A 19,921-nucleotide genomic window follows, 5' to 3' on the forward strand; every position below is an offset into this window, starting at 1 on the left:
AAAATGAAACGATTCATTACTGAGTACTTTGAAGGTTTGTAATCGGAAACAACAACGTCACCAAAGGTCGGTACTATAGATGAATGTTCAAAATAAACAAAACTGATTTCGTTCGAAGATGAACAAACATTTTTTTTTTCTTTATTATTTTCCGATCAACGAACCTTCAGAAAGGAATCTATCATCTATCATCGTTATTGTTTCGGAATAACAAACCTTCAGAGTAAGAAAACACCGTTTGGGGGCCGTTGTTGTATTCCGAAATTATACTGGCAGAACGTTCAAAATAACAAAACTGATTTCGTTTGGATATAAATGAATATTTCTCCTTTATCATTTTTCGATTAACGATCATTCAGAATTAAGAATGTGGAGTGTTATTTTACCATTATTCTTTCGGAGTAACGATCCCTCAGAGTACGAAAACTGTAACCGTTTTGGGGCCGTCGTTTTATTCCGAAATTATACTGGCAGAACGTTCGAAATAACATAACTGATTTCGTTTGGAAATAAACGAACATTTCTTCTTTATCGTTTTCCGATTAACGATCGTTCAGAACTAAGAATCTAAAGCATTTTATCATCATTATTCTTTGGAGTAGCGAACCTTGAGAGTAAAAGAAAACTGTAACCGTTTTTGGGCCGTCGTTTTATTCCGAAATTTCACAGGCAGAAACGTTCGAAATAACAAAACTGATTTCGTTGTGAAATGAACGGACATTATTTCTTAATCATTTTTGGATTAACGAACCTTCAGAATAAAGAATCTACAATTTATTATTTTATCATCACTATTTCTGTCGGAGTAAAATAAACAGACCCTTAGAGTACGAAAACATGCTGTTTTGTGCCGTCGTTTTATTCCGAAATTTCACCGGCAGAACGTTCGAAATAACAAAACTCATTTCGTTGTGAAATGAACGGACATTTTTTCTCAATCATATTTGGATTAACGAACCTTCAGAATAAAGAATCTAGCATTATTTTATCATTAATCTGTCGGAGTAACGAACCCCCCAGAGTAAGAAAACTGCAAAGTTCTGTTTTTGGGCAGTCGTTTTATTCCGAAATTTCACTGGCAAAACGTTTGAAATGACGCACTGATTTCGTTTTGAAATTTACGGACATTTTTCTTTATTTAATTTTCGGTTAAAAAAACCTTCAGAAGAAAGTATCTACAATTTATTATTTTATCATTACTATTTCTGTCGGAGTAACAGACCCTTAGAGTACGAAAACACGCTGTTTTGTGCCGTCGTTTTATTCCGAAATTTCACTGGCAGAACGTTCGAAATAACAAAACTGATTTTGTTGTGAAATGAACAGACATTTTTTCTTAATCATTTTTGGATTTACGAACCTTCAGAATAAAGAATCTAGCATTATTTTATTGTTAATCTGTCGGAGTAACGAAAAAAAAATGAACCTTGGTGGTGATATTAACTGATGCTGGTGTAGAGAAAAACAAAGACAGCTTGCTCAAAAGATGCTTCCTTCTTTCAGTTTATTTTCTCCCCAGTCATTCCTATCGTTCTCCTCCCACGAACCCCTGCCATGCACGGACGATGAACAAAACAAAATGTTACCGACGCTGCAATGAAAAAAAAAAGAAAGAAACACGTGCTCGTAGCAAATTATCTACACTTTTCAAGTTAAACAAATTGATGTTCGTAATGAAGAATAAAAAAAAAAACACGACCACAAGCAGTGGGGAAACTTGATATCATGGCTTGTGGAAATTTCCACGAAATTTCCACGAAAGCCAGGTGTCAGATAAAGGAATGCCGCGTGTACTGCCACCTTGCTTCAGTGGTCGTAAACAGCGTGTACATAGCATGTAAACCAACTGGGAACTTGATGAATGATTATCCATTTATTTTCTGCCCATGAAGGCCCCGTAACCCACCAAGCCAGAAGCACGTGGAGCATTACGTACGTTGAACTTGAAAGACCATCATGACAGAATTACCATAAATTTCGGCCCGGAGAAGGAAAATGGAATATTCACGAATGACGTTTACAAATCCATGGAAAGTGAAAAGGCTCAAATGGAACGCATGGCTTTTTGAATTAAAAATAAATAAAAATAACCCGCGGAAGCTACCAAAACCAAAATAACAATTTGCATTTGCTTACTCCATCGCACATTCTTTTTTCTTTTTTAAACGAAAGATGGAGTTCATTTTCTCTCTGCGGCAATGCTTTGAACGCATCTAATTTTCCGTCATTGCCGATGGCCAGCTTCCTAAAGAATTGATACGAATCCTTTCAAATAGTATACGAAACAAAGTCTAAAAATCCTGGATCCTGGCGGTGAATTCCGGTGGTATTATAAATCCTGCTCACTATCAAAATTTAATCATCTGTTCCTTGCGCCATTTTACCAACCAACTGTTCCTGAAATTTTCATCCTAATCTGTTCCCAAATTGTGACTTATTTTCCGAATAGAGAGACAGACAGGCAGACAAACGAACAAACAAACTAAAGCAGCAAAAAAAAAAAAAAAAAAAAAATACAACCTTTGGCGGAGGGGGGCATGCATTTCACATCGTTTGTTTTTGCGTAACCCGACAACAAGCGTGACAACAAGCGAGCACGTGTCAGCCTTCCTCAGCCTCCCTCGGCCTCCGACCCTCTCTTTCCGTCCTCTCTCTCCCTCTCACAATACTGTCGTACACACATAGCAGGCCGCTGTGTGGCCGGCTGGGTGGTGAATGACTATTGTGTGTGTGGATCCCGAATCAGAGCGCATTGTGAGTGAGCAAGTGTGTGACGTGGTGTGTACGTGTACGTATGTGCAGCTGTATGTCGCTATGTTGAGCCAGGGAGGTGAGACTCACCTCCTCGCTGGTTGAGCCGAGTTGTTGTGATCGGTGCGTGATAACTTTTAGCGCTTGTAAACTGCAGTTCCCTCCAACATCTAGTTTCTTTTCTAGCCTGATAATAAAGACTGAAAAGGCGAGAAATTGGTCCGAACTTAGCTCGTCAAGCAAGCAGTTCACGCGTGGTGTTACCCTTGTCGGCAAGTTCACGCGTGGTGTTACCCTTGTCGGCAAGTTTTACCCTTGTCGGCAATTGTTTCTTCAAACAGCACGCTTGTCGGCACCGACAAGGGTAATATACGCTGGCGAGATCCCTGGATTATCATTTACTTATTTCACAGGAATGCTATCACAGGATAGCCAGTTGCACATTTCTCATCATGAGTATCATCATCTCTTTTGTGAAGCAAGGATACAACCAAGATATCAAATTATTGTATATGCCACATACCCGGTATCTAAATCAGAAATTGTGTCTACCTAGCTTCTTTTCTGAGCTTTTTTTTCTTTGCTCTGGTACTGTCCAACACCCCTATGCAGAGTCCAATTGGACGGGGGTGCGCTAATGTTGGCAGCACAGAGAGAGTAGCTTAGAAGCTAGTTGCTTTGCTCTTGGATGTACATGTAGTGGAGGGTTGCTGTTTTGAAAGAATATTGGGGGTGTTTCAAGAAGTCGAATTAAAGATTGACTAAAAATTATGGTATGCCACTGGTTTCCCATGTTCAATTTCCCTGTTCAATTTCATTAGCCTAATCACCACCCACTTCAAATTATCATTAATGTTAACAGAATAATTCCACTGTTTAATATATTTATCTTGTATTATCAATATGGCTACATAAAAAAGTCTCCAAAATCTTCATTTTCATTACATAGTTTGAGCAACATTGAAGACACACACAGCATAACATAATTCTTAGTCAATTCTAAATTTTAAGTTCGACTTAAATTCTTCTTGAAACACCCCCCGTTGATTGTGATGTCAGTGCGCAGTGCAGCGTCAGTGACTCAAATGACTGTCGCTTGGTGGTATCGTATAGTGAGTTCCCATCTGTGACAGCTCTTGGAATGAATGCTCGTACTTTCTTCTTGCATTAACGCCGCATGTTCACATTGCTGTATTTACTACAATGTCGAACTGATGAACACATACATAGCATTTGAGAAGACTTACGGAATGTGGTGCTTGAGGGAGCGCATGTACAGATGTAGACTCTATGGGTGAGCTTGATTCTTCAGTCTGTAATATTTACTGCTGTGCATTGTTAACTCACTATTACTGAATATGTGGGACTACAGTGAAGACATACACAATGCAAACATAGTTGTGTATTGATTTTTCCTCATTACTGCCGAACTAAAAAAGAGGGATATATAAAAGAACACAATGAAATTACCTCATATTTACTTAATGATAATTCTTACCTTTCCTAGACATATCTGGCAGGTAACTGGAAGGTAAATTACTGCGGGTTGTTTCTTCGTAGACGCTGCCATTTTGCTTGTTTACTTTGAGAAGTTGTTATTATTAATCCGCCTTTACACTTTTTAGGCCTAAATTTCATTTGATGTGAAGTGCATCTAATAATAAAAATATAGAATTCCCTATTGAGGTAGTCTTGAAGTAAATAAGCTGAATCGCATTTGTTAACTAGAGTTGTATTTAAGAACTATTTTTCACTTGATCGCATGCATTCTCATCGTGCGATGGCAATGTTTACACCTGCAACGTGGATTTGTGTATGAGATGTGCCGCCTCAACAACTGAATGAAGCCGAGTTAAGAAATACGGAAACCACATCCTGATGTACAGGTGAACTGGCTGGCTTCTAGATCTGTCGTGTCACTCAAGCAAGAATGGGGTTGTTTGAAAGGATAAAAGAGAATTGGTTTTTGATAGGTATCATCGTTGTAATCCTTGCTGCCAGGGCAGAACCTTCAATTGGTGCCAAAGGTGGTAAGTTTCCGGTACAAAAGGTAGAACATAGCATTAGCATGTGAAGTGAGCTGGTGAGTGTAACTCGACATCATTATTGTAATATTGACATGGTCATGAGTCGTCCCCAGGCCAGTGGAAAATGATGGTTATATTTATCAGAGGATCCGTACCAGAAAGTACCCACACCTCCATGACTTAGTTTTGGAGACTAGTAAATAAAGTAGCAGTAGCAATATCAGTCCGGGAAACCCGCTCATGAGGACCGCTCCCGCGTACGAGGACTGCCCCGCCTCATGAGGACCGCTCCCACGCCTCATGAGGCCCGGGGGGGTGGGGGGGGGGGACCACACGGATCAGGCCGCTAGGTGCGGCAGTCTTGCATTGTGCGAACACGCTGGCACCCATGTTTTGATGGGCGCTCTGCATCGGTTGATTAAAACTTGATTTAAAAAAAAAAAAACAGATAGGATTTTTTCTTCTTTTCATCATGGATAGTGGACATGTGTGTGTAACAAAAAATCACCGTGCAAAGTTGCGACAATTTATACGTCAAATGTGAGATGAATAGAAGTGAATAGGGGGCCTCATGAGGCGTTCCCCCCCCCCGGGCCTCATGAGGCGTGGGGGCGGTCCTCATGAGGCGGGGCGGTCCTCATGAGGCGGGGCAGTCCTCGTACACGGGAGCGGTCCTCATGAGCGGGTTTCCCGAACTGATATTATAAAGCGAACCCTCTGTGAAGGTATGTTTAAATAATGAATTAATTTGAATTTAGAGTCTAGTAAATTTAAAGGCTAAAGCCCCCAGTTTTCGACCGGCCTCCAGAATGCGCGGACACTTATCACATATCGCAAGCCAGCAAATTCTACTGTCACAACACACACACATCACATCATTTCACATATTTGCACATTCGTTCACAACAGGAAACTGCCTTTAAAAATAGTCTCCTCCACTCCAAAAATCCATACTAAAATCCCGAATTTTGCCATCAAAAATGCGGAATCGGCGCAACTTTTCCAAGTGTGCGCAAAGATGGGTCTAAGTCCCATGTTAAGAATTGGGGTTGCAAAAAAAGTGCTAAAAATTGAGAAATACGCAGTTTTGTTGCGAGATTTTTTGCTTATTGCAGGCTCAGAGTGTGATGGTATCCTCAAAAACACAAAAGAAAAACAAAATTTCTGTATGTGCTGATCGATGCAGTGACTAAATGTACAGGGGTTGAATGCAAGTGCCGACTCGCCAGAATTCGGACACCAACGGGCGCCGCAATGTCCCCGATGCAACCTTGCGCCAATAAGGTATGGTGCGCAGTGGCACATCTTTCAGCGGCCTTGTACGCGCATTAACATTGAACGCGTGTCTGGATTCTGGTGGATTATCAAGGTGATAATTTGGGGGGATTTTGTGAAATTTTATGATGTATTGAACAAAATCAACATTGAGATAAAAGTGGTTTGATATATTTAATATACATTGTTGTAGACATAATATTGTATGTATTATTTGAGATGAACAAATATTGCAGAAAAGCTTAAGTTTTACTCTGGTGAGGTGCCAGCACCTTGTCAGAGGCCCCAATATCGTCACCCTGCCTAAAATTGCTACAAGCGCTTTATGCCCGGGACTGTGTTCAGTATGCTTGAAACTTAGCACGGTTACCACAACCAAGCAAACTGAGGTGAAAACCGAACAAATGTTACTTAAAAATCTTGCATTTATATAAGGATAACTATACACAGCCCTGTCGCTGCGATGGTCAGCTTTCTGGTTTGAAATGACAATTTTTGCTCAGTTTACATTGCATGAGGGCTTACTACATGGACTAATATACCATGCTTATAGTCCAAGCATTTCATTTCACGTGAACAATTCATGAAATTTGTAATGAGAATGCAGACATTTTCAACATCAACAGTTGTATCAGAGCTTGTCTGACGCCGTGCTTTGCACGGCGTCTGGTCGGGCTAATATAAGGAATACGTCTTATCAGTATCATCACGGTCACCTGCACACGTCTTTTACGTGCTTTGTCTATGGGAGCGCGGGGTGGCGAGGTGCGGGCCCCTTCCTTAGTGCACATCTATTCCACATCGTTTGTGTTTGACGACGATAGCCGCAAATTTGCAGTATCGATCAGTAAACTTGTAGTTCCATTGGGATCTTTGAATCTCAGTATTTTACCTTTATGTGAGTGGGATTTCGTAGAATTTTCCAGTGACGTAGTGTGATTTAAACATGCATAAACATTAGCAAAGAGGAGGTGCGGGTCTCTCAAGTGTATTACCTAATCATAATGTACCTAGTGTAACACTTGTTCTGAAGTGTAAATTTAGTTTAACGATCTACAGGAGTACCAAGTTGGTTCAAATCTACCCAAATGCAGATGAAATGTGGCCAGCACAATGCAGGTGTGACAGTAACACCTTTGCGGCACTCTAATAAGTCATTTTGAATTCTTGAACCTTGAAGGAATACTCTCTCAAAAAGTGTAAGACACCATCTTAGCGAGAATTGTGTGCAAAGTTCTGCTGATAATTTACCAGATGATGATGAATAAGTAGCTTTCTGTTGATGATAGTCACATTACTGTTCATAGAACTATGACAATAACTTTACGTAATGTTTTGCTGTGTATGTATGGTGTGCTTCAAATATGGGCAGCATTTGCCTTTTTAATGATAGTTTCAATATTTCAATGCAGTCCTGTGAAGCAACTGTGTGAAATATTCAGTCAACATGTCAACAATATGAATCTTGAGCTTAAGTAGTTAAATTGTAGTTCTGATACTGAATCACGTGCAAATCTAAATCTTAATCTTTCACAATTTTGTCAACTTTCAGTAATGTTTATATAAAATGTAAATTACTCCTTAAACAGATTGATTTGTAAGTCATCATATTGGATTAAAACAGTTGGACTCTTTAACGGAACCATATACTACTTTTAGTCCCTGTTCTCTCAAACCATACACAAGCAAGAGGGCAAAGGTTTTGTAGGAAAAAAGGGGAGAAGTCTTTTAAGCCAGAGAGGTGGAAAGAATTAAGAACCACCTATATGGTAGAACTAAACTGTTCATACTTATATAAATGAGCTCCCATAGACTATTGCACTTAACACAATGGTGACACGACATGCTCTGCCGGCAATTGTTCCGAAAATTGCGACAAATGCTCCATGACAAATACTCCGCTACATTTGCTCTGCCAACATTTGCTCCTCTGACTTATTTTGTTCCACCAACATTTGCTGTGCCAACATTTGCTGCACTGACAATGAGCACTCCAACATTTGCTCTGCCGACAATTGCTCAGCTGACAATTGCTCAGCTGACATTTTCTTCAAAGATATGACATATAGGCTTTACCACCAGGTGCTCCACCGACTTTGCTGATGATTAAATTCTCAAGCGCTATTAAAATAATGCTATTCACTTTTCACAAATTCAGTGTGAAACTGTGATAGTCTGAAGATTCAAAGATATCATTCAGAAATCATTTTGCACAATTTTTTGTTTCTTTCTTTAGTCAGTGCTTTGAAAGAGATGAAATTGGGTATGGTCAAGTCATTAGCCATTGATTCATTTGAATGTTTCATTGGTTGTAGTATTCGAAAATGCAATGAAACACATGAATGAAGCAGTGGTTACTGATTCGACTGTACTCTAATTCATCTCTTTTGAAGCATCGATGAAGAAAGAAAGAAAATCATGCAAAATATTATCTGAATACCATTTAGATTTCACCAGACTATAGTTTCACACAAAGTTAAGCAATCATCATTGTATCAAAAGCACTTGAGAATCCAATTGAGAATTTAATCTTTGGCAGGGTCAGCGAAGCACTTGCCAGGGACCCAAATGCCATGTCTTTGAAGAGAATGTTGGTGGAGCAAATGCATTTTAGGAACAAAGTCAGCGAAGCACCTGCCATTGGAGCAATGCTGTATCTTCGAAGAAAATGTCAGCAGAGCAATTTTTGGCAGAGCAAGTGTTTTACTTTTAGAGCAAATGTTGGCGGAACAATTGTCTGTAAGCAATTGTCAGTCGGTGTCATATTTTGGGAGCAAATGTTGGCAGAGTGTTTGTCAATGGCGCATATTATAAGTCAAGGAACCACAAGTTTGTGATTACAGTCATGGCACATCACATTCCCGTCGGGATCAGAGTTAATATTTTGGCATGTTTTTAAATTTGCAAACAGTGCCTGACTCACAAAATTCGCAAACATAAAAACCTCGTGAAATATTTGGCATATATCGTGATCTCATTTCAGGAAAGAAGTTGGTTACTCAGTTCTCATTTAAGTGCTTACATTTGTATCATCTATACTGTGTGTTTGTTTGTTTGTTTGTGTGTGTGTGTGTGTGTGTGTGTGTGTATGTGTGTGTGCATGTGGAGGTGTAGGGTCTACTGTATTTACTTCCAATGAGACTGCAGCACTGCATAAGCCACATCCCGATTTTGGTGACTATGACCCCGTTTACAGTGCGGGGCTGGGCCGAGCCGCGGCCGAGCCCAGCCTCAATTGCGGGGCCGAGCCCCGCAATTTTGTCCGTTTACACTGCCGTGCTCGGCCACGCTTTTAATTCAAACCTTTCAATATTTTGTCGTAGTGGCGCTCTGCTTGTAAACAGATGCAATTTGGTATAGTCTGGTTTTCATACCCTTTGCCAACTGGATTCGCCTTTCGGGCAAAGGCCTTTGCCGAAGGAAAAATCCTTTGCAGGACAAAACCACCTTAAATTATACTAGTTTTCGACGTTGAGGGGGTTGATATCCTGAATAACGAAACAGTATGGGCAGAGGGTTTGGAAGCCAGACTAAAATTGGCCGCGCATTTGGCCCAGTTTGCGTTTACACTGAGAAAAGGCTGGGCTCGGCCGCGGCCGAGAGTACCTCCAGAGAGTGGCCAAATGTGCGGCCAATTTTGGCCCCGCATTTGGCCTTTTGCGCGTTTACAATGAAATGAAGGCGGGCTTGGCCGCGGCCCAGCCGCGGCGGAGCCTCGCACTGTAAACGGGGTCTTCAAACATGATTACCGGTAGATCTTTCGATTAAGGTGGTGATTTGTTGGGTTAGAAAGACCATGATTTGGTTGTGGTGGTGTGTAGGCTCCGCCCTGAATTGACTGTTTAATTTCTGTCAACACAACAGTATATTGTTAGTGAATGCGGTCTGTATATATACGACACATTTTGATATCATAATACTTAAAAGTGAACTATTTTTGTTTTTATTTGGGTTATTCTCAGTGAGATACAATGTACATTGTTTCGTGACCCAGATGTATGTATGATGATTGGACCCCACTCCATGCTTTCAAGTTTCATTTACATGAATTACTATATCGACATTATTCTATGCTGCATTTGTGTCTTCATTCTACAGGCCCTCTCATTCCAGAGATCACTATCAAGTATCTGGCAGTGTCCCTGATTTTCTTCAATAGTGGACTGTCACTAAAGTCAGAGGTATGCTTACTGTTAATGCCCAGTCTCTCCCATGCGCTGTGAAATATCGTTACAGTTCTAAGTAGTGAGAGAAAATTGCGGTGTTAGAGCTGACATGAGTTTAGTTAGAGTTACATTTACATTGCTTTAAATGTAAAAATGATCAACTTTGAGACAGAAAATTGATTTTGTGAGAATTACATCTTGTGTATTTGTTAACAGCTATGATACTATTGCAGAAGTGGAAAATGCTGAAAGGGTATAGTTGTATTCTGTTGGAAGAATGCCCACCAGCACTTAAAACAGATCAGACACAAAGACAAAATTGAATGGGAATATGTTTTCATAGGAGAGTTGTATGGCATGAGTACACACAAAAAAACAAAACAGACGGACATAACATTGAGCAAAAAAACCCCAAAGCAACAAAAAAAAACAAAAAAAAAACAAAAACCAAACCACCCAAAACAAAACCAGACACACACACACAAAAAACAAAAAACAAAAAACAGGGCTGTGAAACTGACAGAGTTGAGTTATGACTTTATTGTCTATGATTAATTTTCTTAACATAGTTTTCATTTCTTATAGCAAATAAAGCTAGTCATACGAGTTCTGTAACTAATTCAAACTGTATAAAACATACCCGGTATTTGATAGTTGCTTGAAGTATCTGATATGTTCTATTATATTCCACATACTAAGAATGTTGCGATAGTTTTGGTCCAGAGCTGATCACGTGATGAAGCGTAGTTTTGCCCATCACATCACCTGAGAAGAAAAGTTCATTACACTCTATGTTTATAGTCCCTTTTGTTTTGCTGATCTCCACACAGTCCACACAGTCCTAATGCAAGATGAGTATGCGCGGAATAAAAGTGCGTTGCACTGTGGACTATCATATGACCTAGGGCACTTGATAGTACACAGTGCAACGCACTTTCACTTCAATGCCGCGCGGTGCGCGCAGGAAATTCATTGTTTTGTCATCTACGCGCACAGGTAGCCTAAGCCCTAAGGATACCTAAAGACAGCTAAAACGGTTTCAGATATGGAATAAAATGGGAATTTCTAGGACCCTAGATGTGGAATATAAAGCAAATAATCAACTTTTAGTTTCAGGCAATGAGACAAACTATCACTTCCTCGGCGATCTGAATGTGTACGCTATCTTTCCTCAGCGCGCTTCGGAAAGATAGCTACATCCCGATCGCCTCAGAAGTGATAGTTTGTCCCATCACCTTCACCAACGTTGATTATGTGCTTTAATACTATCTCACTGCCAGGTTGTGTAACAATGGGGTTTATGTCTGCTAACATTCTCTTTTGACAAAGGATATTTCTTCAAGACAAGACTATAGACACATAAAAAAACAATCAAATTTATCCTTTGGTATGAATATATGATATCATACCACAAGTAAACCTGCTACATGTAATGAAACAAATCAAATACATATATTCTTCTGGACAAGACAGCAGTTTTCAGGCGAAAGTCTGAATTCAGGCCCTTTCATGACAAAAAAAAAAGTATTTTTTAAATTTTATATTCATTTAAAATATAGCAGTCTACAGGTTGGCAGTTGAAAGATTAAATTCTTACTCATATACTGGGTGAAGATTTAAGAGATTGGAAGAAGTGTGATGAAAATATGTGTTTAAAAGAAATGAAGTGATGGTATAAGACTGTCACTCACCATCATGCACTGACATAAGTCCCCAAATTAGATACCTCTTGACAGTGCTTTTGCACGTGCGGAATTCCTTTGGGGCATACTAAAATGATTACAGAATTGCCGTCAATATCATATCAGAGTCATAGTGAGGAAAACTGATTTTTTAAATGAAAAATTATATTGGGTATTAAATTTCATGTGCAAAACTATGAAGCGTATTCAGCAACTAGTGTCACTGTTATGTAACCTACATGACTGTTTTGAGGTACCAAAAGAACATTTTATGAAATAAATGACCTTCTCTTACTGGCACTATCACAATCTGTATGTGTCTGTGGTATTGCAATCTTAATTCATTTGCATTTGTTACCCGAGGTAAATGCTATAAAGGCAATATATATAAGATGAAATATTCCAATTCAATGCCATACAAGTACTTATCATGCTTGGTTGCCTGAGTGTAGAGAATCATATATTACTCTATGTAGTCCTTGGACTTTTTCTTCCCAAGCCTACGTAGTGTATGCTTTGATATCATATGATATTGATGATATACAGTGCATCAACAATGATAACAGTGAACAATGATGAAAATTAAAACCTACACTGAATTCTAATCAATATTTTGAAAGGTACAACCTGTAGCATATTTCTTTGTTTCATTGTTTTAATTAAGAACAATGTGGTCATTTGACTAAAGCCACTCAAGGTTCAGAACCAAACAATTGCAAATAGTTGGCAAGGGGGGGGGGGGGTGAGAGAGAGAGGAAATATCCCAAATAGATATCAGTTTTCGTTGAGATGGGGATTGAGGTTTTAACTTCTTTTGCGAGGTGATTAGAAACCACTGATATGAAATATTAAAGAGCATGCAATTCTAAGAGGAATTAAGGAATTAAAAGTTTATTGCATAAAAATTGGTTTTGAAATGGCTGAGATATCCAAAAACAAAGCAAAACAAAGTGGTCCTAATGAAAGTTGTGACCCACCTACTATTAGGACCACTTGGCTTTTGGCTATCTCAACCATTTTAAAACTGATTTTCCTCAAATGAGCTTTGAATCCTTTTTAGAATTCTACACTCTTAAATTTTTCATATGAGTGGTTTCTTATTATCTCGCGAAAAAAGTTAAAACCTGAATCCCCATCTCAACCAATTATACTAACCCTTTAGTGTAGGGAATGTATTTTGAGCTGAAGTTTTGTGATTTGGTCCAATCCTTCAAAAATGTTAATTTATAGAGCAAGTTGAGGGCAGTACAATCTGTATTTAGAAACCTGCTTAAATATGGTGCATTCTACATGCAAATGATTAAATGTAAATTCTGGAGATTTTGTCTTGTAAAAGCATAACAGTCATTCTTTATGTTGTATACACATTTTTACATCTATATGAATGTCCTTGCTGTGCCTTTGATATTTGAGAATAAAATGCATATTGCATATTACTTGTTAACATTATTAAAGCACTATCATGAGTATTTTTGTTTCATCATGAATACTTAACCTTCCACCTTTTTTCCTTTTTTTTCATTTGGTGATTTTGGGAAAGATATGGATCTTAACTCCTTGGATGAGGGTATTTCTGCTCACATTTTAATATATTGCAGAAATATTTGCATGCTCCTGGTTTCTTAGAAGTTTAGCCCAGTGTAAAATTTGCAAAAATATCAACACTGCAAAATATTTGATGCTTTTGAATAGGTGCTTAAATTATGCATGATTTTATTTAAAGTCTTGCATTGTTTAATGTACTGCTATCTGATTTGTGTGTGTGATTCTAAGCTCATTGATCTCATTATCTAGGTTATGTTGTATACAGGGGGAAGTACTTATCATAATTTTTTTTTTTTTTTTTTTTTTGAGATGGGGTAGACAGATCCTCGTTTTACATGTTCATGTAGTTGTTTAGTCATTTTTCTGAATAGTAGAAAGTGATAAAGATGATTATCATGAAATGTACAAGATACAATTGTATATTGCATTTATGTCCTGCTCTGGGTAAATGAACTTTCTTAGGGATATTTAACTGTGAGTGCCTTGAACACCCTGAGTGAATACATGTATGTTGTGCAATATACATATTGTTATCATTGTCATTACCCAGCATTCCTATGATTTCCCCCATATTTTTTGTAGGACCTGAAAAGCGCCCTCCTACATGTCAGACTGCACTGCTTTGTACAGCTCTTCACCCTAGCATTCATCCCTTGCCTGATATGGTTCCTCATCAAACTCCTCTCACACACCGCCATTGACGAGTGGCTTCTCAAAGGGTGAGCATGATCCAAACTGTTCATTTTTTGTTTTGTTTTAATATGTGTGTGTGTATAATGGAAGTGGATCACAAACTAAAGGCCCCCCCCCCCCCCCCCTCCCCCCAAGTAGAAATTGCCTTTCCAGTGTCTGGCTACACACAGATGTCAGCCCTAGTCATCTAGTATACTCCAGGGGCTGCAGAATGTTTTTATTTAGTGTGTGTGTGTGTGTGTTGGGGGGGGGGGGGGGGGGGGAGGAGGGGTGGGAGGGGCAATGATCAATGGTAACCCCCTGCTTTAAAGGAAAGAATCTGTGGCAGACCCCTGGTTTGGGGAGTCATGGGTTTGTGGTGATTTTGGTACAATCGTTTTCCATTTTCATTTGGAAAAGCCAAAATTGTGTGTGTGTGTGTGTGTGTGTGTGTGTGTGTGTTGGGGGGGGGGGGGTATAACCCTACCCCCATACTTAGTTTGCTGCAATTATCCTTCATCATTAGATTTAAGAAGCGTCCCTTTATTGTTATAATTTAGCTTGTATTGCTATTGGTAAACCCTGGCATGAACATCTTCAGTTGACTAAGGCAGTGGTTTGCCAGTTTGGTTTTAAATCTATATTTCATTCCATATTTTCATAATATTCAAATATTTGTATATTGCCAGACCACCTTGATGCTACATCTGCATTGTTGCTAATTCCCATAAATGTGAACTGAATGTCATGTAAGCATGGTAGCAGTTTGGAGTGCTAAGGGAGAGGGATATTAATAATTTGTGGTATGAATTGATTTTCCGAGGTGAGATTAGTGATGGATTCTGACGAGGAACCTCTTTAATCTGTGTGTCTTTATATTTGTGTTGTATGATTCTTACTGAAAGTATTGAGTTTGTAAGACAGATTCCATATATAGCCTTATTATTCAAAAAAGAAGATGGTATCAAGTACCGTAAAGTTCCGTGTATAAGACGCACTCGTGTATAAGACGCACCCCTAATTTCGGACCTAAAATAAAAAAAAAAACAAAACACGAAAATGTCCACGCAAATATTGCGTGTGTCATACATATTATTTCAGCTCAAAATTTCCCTAGAATGCAGCATGTATTTGCTCTATTTTTTGTTTCCTTTTATATTTTCTTTTAACGGTATTCATCGGACATCAACAAAATATGGAAGACGCAAAATGCGAGACTTGTCTCGGTACTCACTTGCTATTGTTTCGCCTTTCAATCATGGTACATGTGTCATGCATATCGTACTCATGAGTGTACAGTACGATCTTTGCTGTCATACATAGCAGAGGGTGTCTCGCTTATTGACGCATGTCAGACTGGAAGGTTCATTACGAAAAATAAGAAAAACATCAACAAGTGTAGCAGAGGGATCATACGGCAAGACGTACGGTGCGTACGGTAATTACACTCATGCACTGTTACCAGTAACATGTGTGTCTCTTGTACCATGCTTGTATGCACAGTGCTAGCCTTTTGCAAAAGGCAGCTCGCTATAATTTCAGCACACGCTCACAGAGAGCAATGGACTTGCACACACAGCGCGCAACGGGCAAGCGCGCTTCGATCCGATCGCTGTGTGCACGCGAGTCCATTGCAAAAGCCTCTCTGCAGCTGCTGCCTTTGCCAAAGGCTTGCATGCTAGCTAGCTAGCTAGCTACAGTGTAGCTATGGGTATCCTAGCTGGCTTCGCACTCGTGAAATAAAGAGCAAACGAACGACATGGATATGCATGCATGCTTCACACATCGTTCATATTTACGGTGACATAGTGTCGATCCTACTCCGTATTTTACAGCTTTTGTCTATGGCCATATTGATACTAGCACATTGATAAGTTTTACGGTATCGGTAATTTAGTAATGATACCTGTACATCGCGTATTCCAGCTACTAGGTTGGCTGTTGGTAGCTTGGTAGACTGACATCGGTAGCATGTACAGCAGTGCTGTCCAGTGTTACAGCTGTTGTCTATGGCCAGATTGATACATCGTGACTGCACAAGGCCGATGTAAGTTTATCTCGTATTTGCAGCATTTGTGTGTGTCCAGATTGAAAGATCGCTCTTTTATCCGCAAGTTTTAGAGATTGCTTACCTTCCAAACGTCGATGGGCATACATGGCCCCAAGTTGGCCTTATAAAATTGGGTGTACATGACAGATTTTTTTTCCGTGATTCGACTGTACCCGTGTATACGACGCACCCCCGATTTTCAACGTTTTCCGACGAAAAAATAGTGCGTCTTATACACGGAACTTTACGGTAGACAGAGGGGTCAGTGTAGAGAAAGCGCATGCTCAAGCATTTGATATTCCTTATTAACCTGTTGAAGACTAGTCCCGGATGAACTCGGGCAAGCATCTATGGGCAATGCATGTTGTAGCAAAATCAGCCCGTCTTCAATGGGTTAAGTTACATTATGGTAGTTTGGTTCATGGTTCCTAGAGGTCCCTAGAGGGCAGCATCACTTTCCATTCTTCATCATTGCAAACGGGTGTGATGAACAATATGATTGACGTGTCTCAGTGACTGTTTTCATATATAAGAATCATACAAGATGGGGTACTGATATGATTCATTAATCCTGACTGGAATATACTATGTTGGATATATTTAAGTGGATTCATGTTAAATTGTAAAGGGTATTTTCTCATTTGGAGACATTTCCACAATTTCCTCCTAGTCTGTGTGCTCTTTGGTAGCATCTTGGCATATACTATAAAAGTGGATATTTTCTCACGACTAATTTTTCACGCTCGGCTGGGTAAGAAGAGTTTTGCATGTTTTTAATTCCGCAAAATCAAGACATCAACCATTGGAACATATGGCAAGCAAAAATAATCTAGTGCTTTTATTTTCGCGCAAGTTTCTTGTTGCACCGCTTGCGCGAAATGCGCAAAAATTTCAACACCATGAAAATTTCCACTTTTACAGTATACTGTACATTTACAGTTAATGATTATGTCATGGTCAACTTTGAATGTTTCTGTAACAGATATGTGGCACTATACAAATGCTGTGGATCATTATCATCATCTCACAAGTTCTCCATTGACTAAGATACACAATGTATGATAAATCTTCAAAGAATGTCCTTGTTTGACTTGAATGAAGAATGGAAACTCTTTTACTTCACATCAAACATGTTGTGTTTCAATAACTTTGCAGTTACAGCTGTATGACTGTAGAGGGGTTTGTGGAGGGTTGTCTATTGAGTTAAAACCAAAAACATAGTTTTCATGATGTCTTTTGTACATCTGTTTACAAATTTAACCGGTAAGAAAGTTGTGAGCTGATCAAATCATCACCATTATGAAGGCTACAGATGTGATTGCAACCTGTGTCACCTCTCAAGGAAAAAAAAGCACCTTAAAGTTTTTCATTCAGTGTTTGATTTTTCTGAAACTTCTGCAACTTACATGTATTTCAATTGTATGTCAGATTTGATGAAATACCTTATATTCTTTTTGTCTGATGGTTCCCTATCTACTTTCGTGTAAGTCAGTATGAATTGCACGTTAAGATATCGAGATCAGAACGCACACGGTGTTTGCTGTAAAAATGCCACAAATGCTCATTACAGAAGCACAATGCAATTGGGGTCGACCAAAATCCAACTTGTGTCAACATCATTATGAGGTGTTGATATTTGTGAGTGACATTCTTATCACATGTTATGTATGCATGTTTCATGTTCATATTGTCTGTTTACATACATAGGTGAAGAAAAAAACCCCTCTTGAGAATCCCTGTATTTAAACAGAAGCACGTCACAGGCAGTGATCTAGATAGAACATTTCCGGACATTGACTCCTGCCTGTACTATCAGTCAAGGCATTTTTTATTTTGAAAAGAGCAGTGGTATACAGTTTGAACAAGAAAAATTAAGAAAATCAAGAAAATCAGTTTACTGTGTCATGCTGCTTATAACACTGAGCAAACCACAGAGTATCATTTGTCTATTTCCAATTTTAATGTGTATAGGATGGATTAGATTAAATACTGTATATCTGTAGTCTGTGCTTTGCAAGAAGCAGGATTGTGTGTGTGTGTGTGTGTGTACACGTGCACGATGTGTGTATGAGTTGTGACTGTCTCACACACAGAATCTCTATGTATTCATTTATCTATATACTGTACATTATATTTTTTGTTCCCATTCAAGGGACTGTGATTTTCACCTTACACAGGAGGGAATGCTATGGTTACACAAAATTACAACATCATTGATCAGTAAATCTTCAGGCCGACTCATATGTTGGCGTCGTAACTTGGGAACAGACGCACGTAACCAACAGTGCAGTGACATTACAAGTTTAATTCATGTACCGTATTTTTAAAAATCTAGACAAAATATAAACAAACCCAAGGGGTGTGTTGACTTTGTTGTTTGTGTTTGTTTGTGTGCATGTGTGCCAAATGCAGTTTTAGCAGTACAAGGCTTAAGTAATGCTAGAATATCTTTTATACCTGTTTTTAAGCAAAATCAAGCTTTAAGTGTTTAGCAGACATCGCCAAGCTATTTTTTTATCACGTCCCGATTTTAGCCACTGACTCGCAATAGCTTACCAATGAATAATTCAATTGATTTCATTATCTACCCACATGTTGACTTTTCAAATAGATTATTGATTTATGAAATTCTAGTGCACAAGGACTCTCATTAAGAATTTAGAATTAATTTTCGTAAGCCTGCCTGAAGCATGTTATTGTTATATAGGAAAAAAGAAATGCATTGGAAAAAAGATACTTGAGCACTGTTAGAGTGAAGTTTTAGAGCCAGTGGAACCATGTGAAAAAAAGTTCGTAAAACATGAATAATACAGTATACGTTATCCGATTTTGTTTTCAAATGGACCCTTTGAAAGAATCATTGTAGGGTTCATGCTGTAATGCTACTTTCAAAATACTATAAAGTATTTTGAGCATGGCACATCTTGGATATGTTCTTCAAGATTCTGCTCAAGTTAGCATTGCAGTTTAATATAATCGATGAAAATACTGCAAAGGTGTAAAAAGATACACATAAAACATGGATTATCTGCCACAAACAAGAGCAGAGGGTTGTGATAGAGCTAGTGAGCAATACATGTATTCACACATATCCTCTCTTTTCCTCCCCCCCTCAAATCTCCCTTCACATATAGACCAAAAGAGTCGATAAATTTATGATATCTTATCAAATTGAAAGTTTAATAAAGATGAATCTATTTTCTTTGTACCTCCGCCAAGGGAGGAGGTTATGTTTTCGTTACCGTTGGTTTGTGTGTTTGTATGTTCGTCCCTGTGCAAAATAACTCAAAAAGTAGTTTACTTTAACGGATTGGAATGAAACTTGCAGGAAAGGTTGAGAATGACACAAGTAACAAATGATTAACTTTTGGTAGTGATCCAAGAATTTTTGGGGAATTTATGAAGGATTTTTGATATTTTGGCAGGTAGGGTCAATGAACTTGTGAGTTCAGGCTGCGCGTATTTGAGGTTTGCATGCGCGCACTAAAGTGCGTGCTCTAGTTTCTGCCAGGGCGAGGCTCGCAGTGCAGCTGAGGGTTATGACGTAACAAAGGCTCTATATTGGGAAATCTGGCGACTTTCAGCACACACAATGCTATATAAGTATGTATGGGTGGAAATCACTGATATCTCTTATGTGAACAAGATCAGTGGTGGAAATTAGCTGCATGCTTGGCGGAGGTCTGCGCTCTCAGAGTGCTTTTCTAGTTTTTATGTATTGGACTTATTCACATCATGAAAAGAAAACACCAT

At 38.9% G+C, this 19,921-nt stretch overlaps 2 protein-coding genes across 2 annotated transcripts in view; one reads left to right on the plus strand and one right to left on the minus strand.

Annotated features, from left to right (window-relative positions):
- Window positions 1-4,625, minus strand: part of LOC139737882 (uncharacterized) — a 29,131-nt gene extending 24,506 nt beyond the window's left edge. The window contains exons 1-2 of the mRNA XM_071648551.1: window positions 4,615-4,625; window positions 4,250-4,325 (exon numbers count right to left, since the gene is read on the minus strand). Of these exons, the coding sequence (XP_071504652.1) occupies window positions 4,250-4,325; window positions 4,615-4,625 (87 nt within the window). The remainder of the gene's footprint in view (window positions 1-4,249; window positions 4,326-4,614) is intronic.
- Window positions 4,604-19,921, plus strand: part of LOC139737891 (sodium/bile acid cotransporter 7-B-like) — a 61,973-nt gene continuing 46,655 nt past the window's right edge. Inside the window, exons 1-3 of the mRNA XM_071648559.1 lie at window positions 4,604-4,781; window positions 10,152-10,234; window positions 14,029-14,165. Of these exons, the coding sequence (XP_071504660.1) occupies window positions 4,682-4,781; window positions 10,152-10,234; window positions 14,029-14,165 (320 nt within the window). The 5' untranslated portion in view covers window positions 4,604-4,681. The remainder of the gene's footprint in view (window positions 4,782-10,151; window positions 10,235-14,028; window positions 14,166-19,921) is intronic.

This window comes from Diadema antillarum, unplaced genomic scaffold (assembly GCF_040938485.1).
Source record: "Diadema antillarum isolate AM-2024a unplaced genomic scaffold, OU_Dant_1.0 seq00000712_RagTag, whole genome shotgun sequence".
In the NCBI taxonomy this organism is placed as follows: domain Eukaryota; kingdom Metazoa; phylum Echinodermata; class Echinoidea; order Diadematoida; family Diadematidae; genus Diadema; species Diadema antillarum.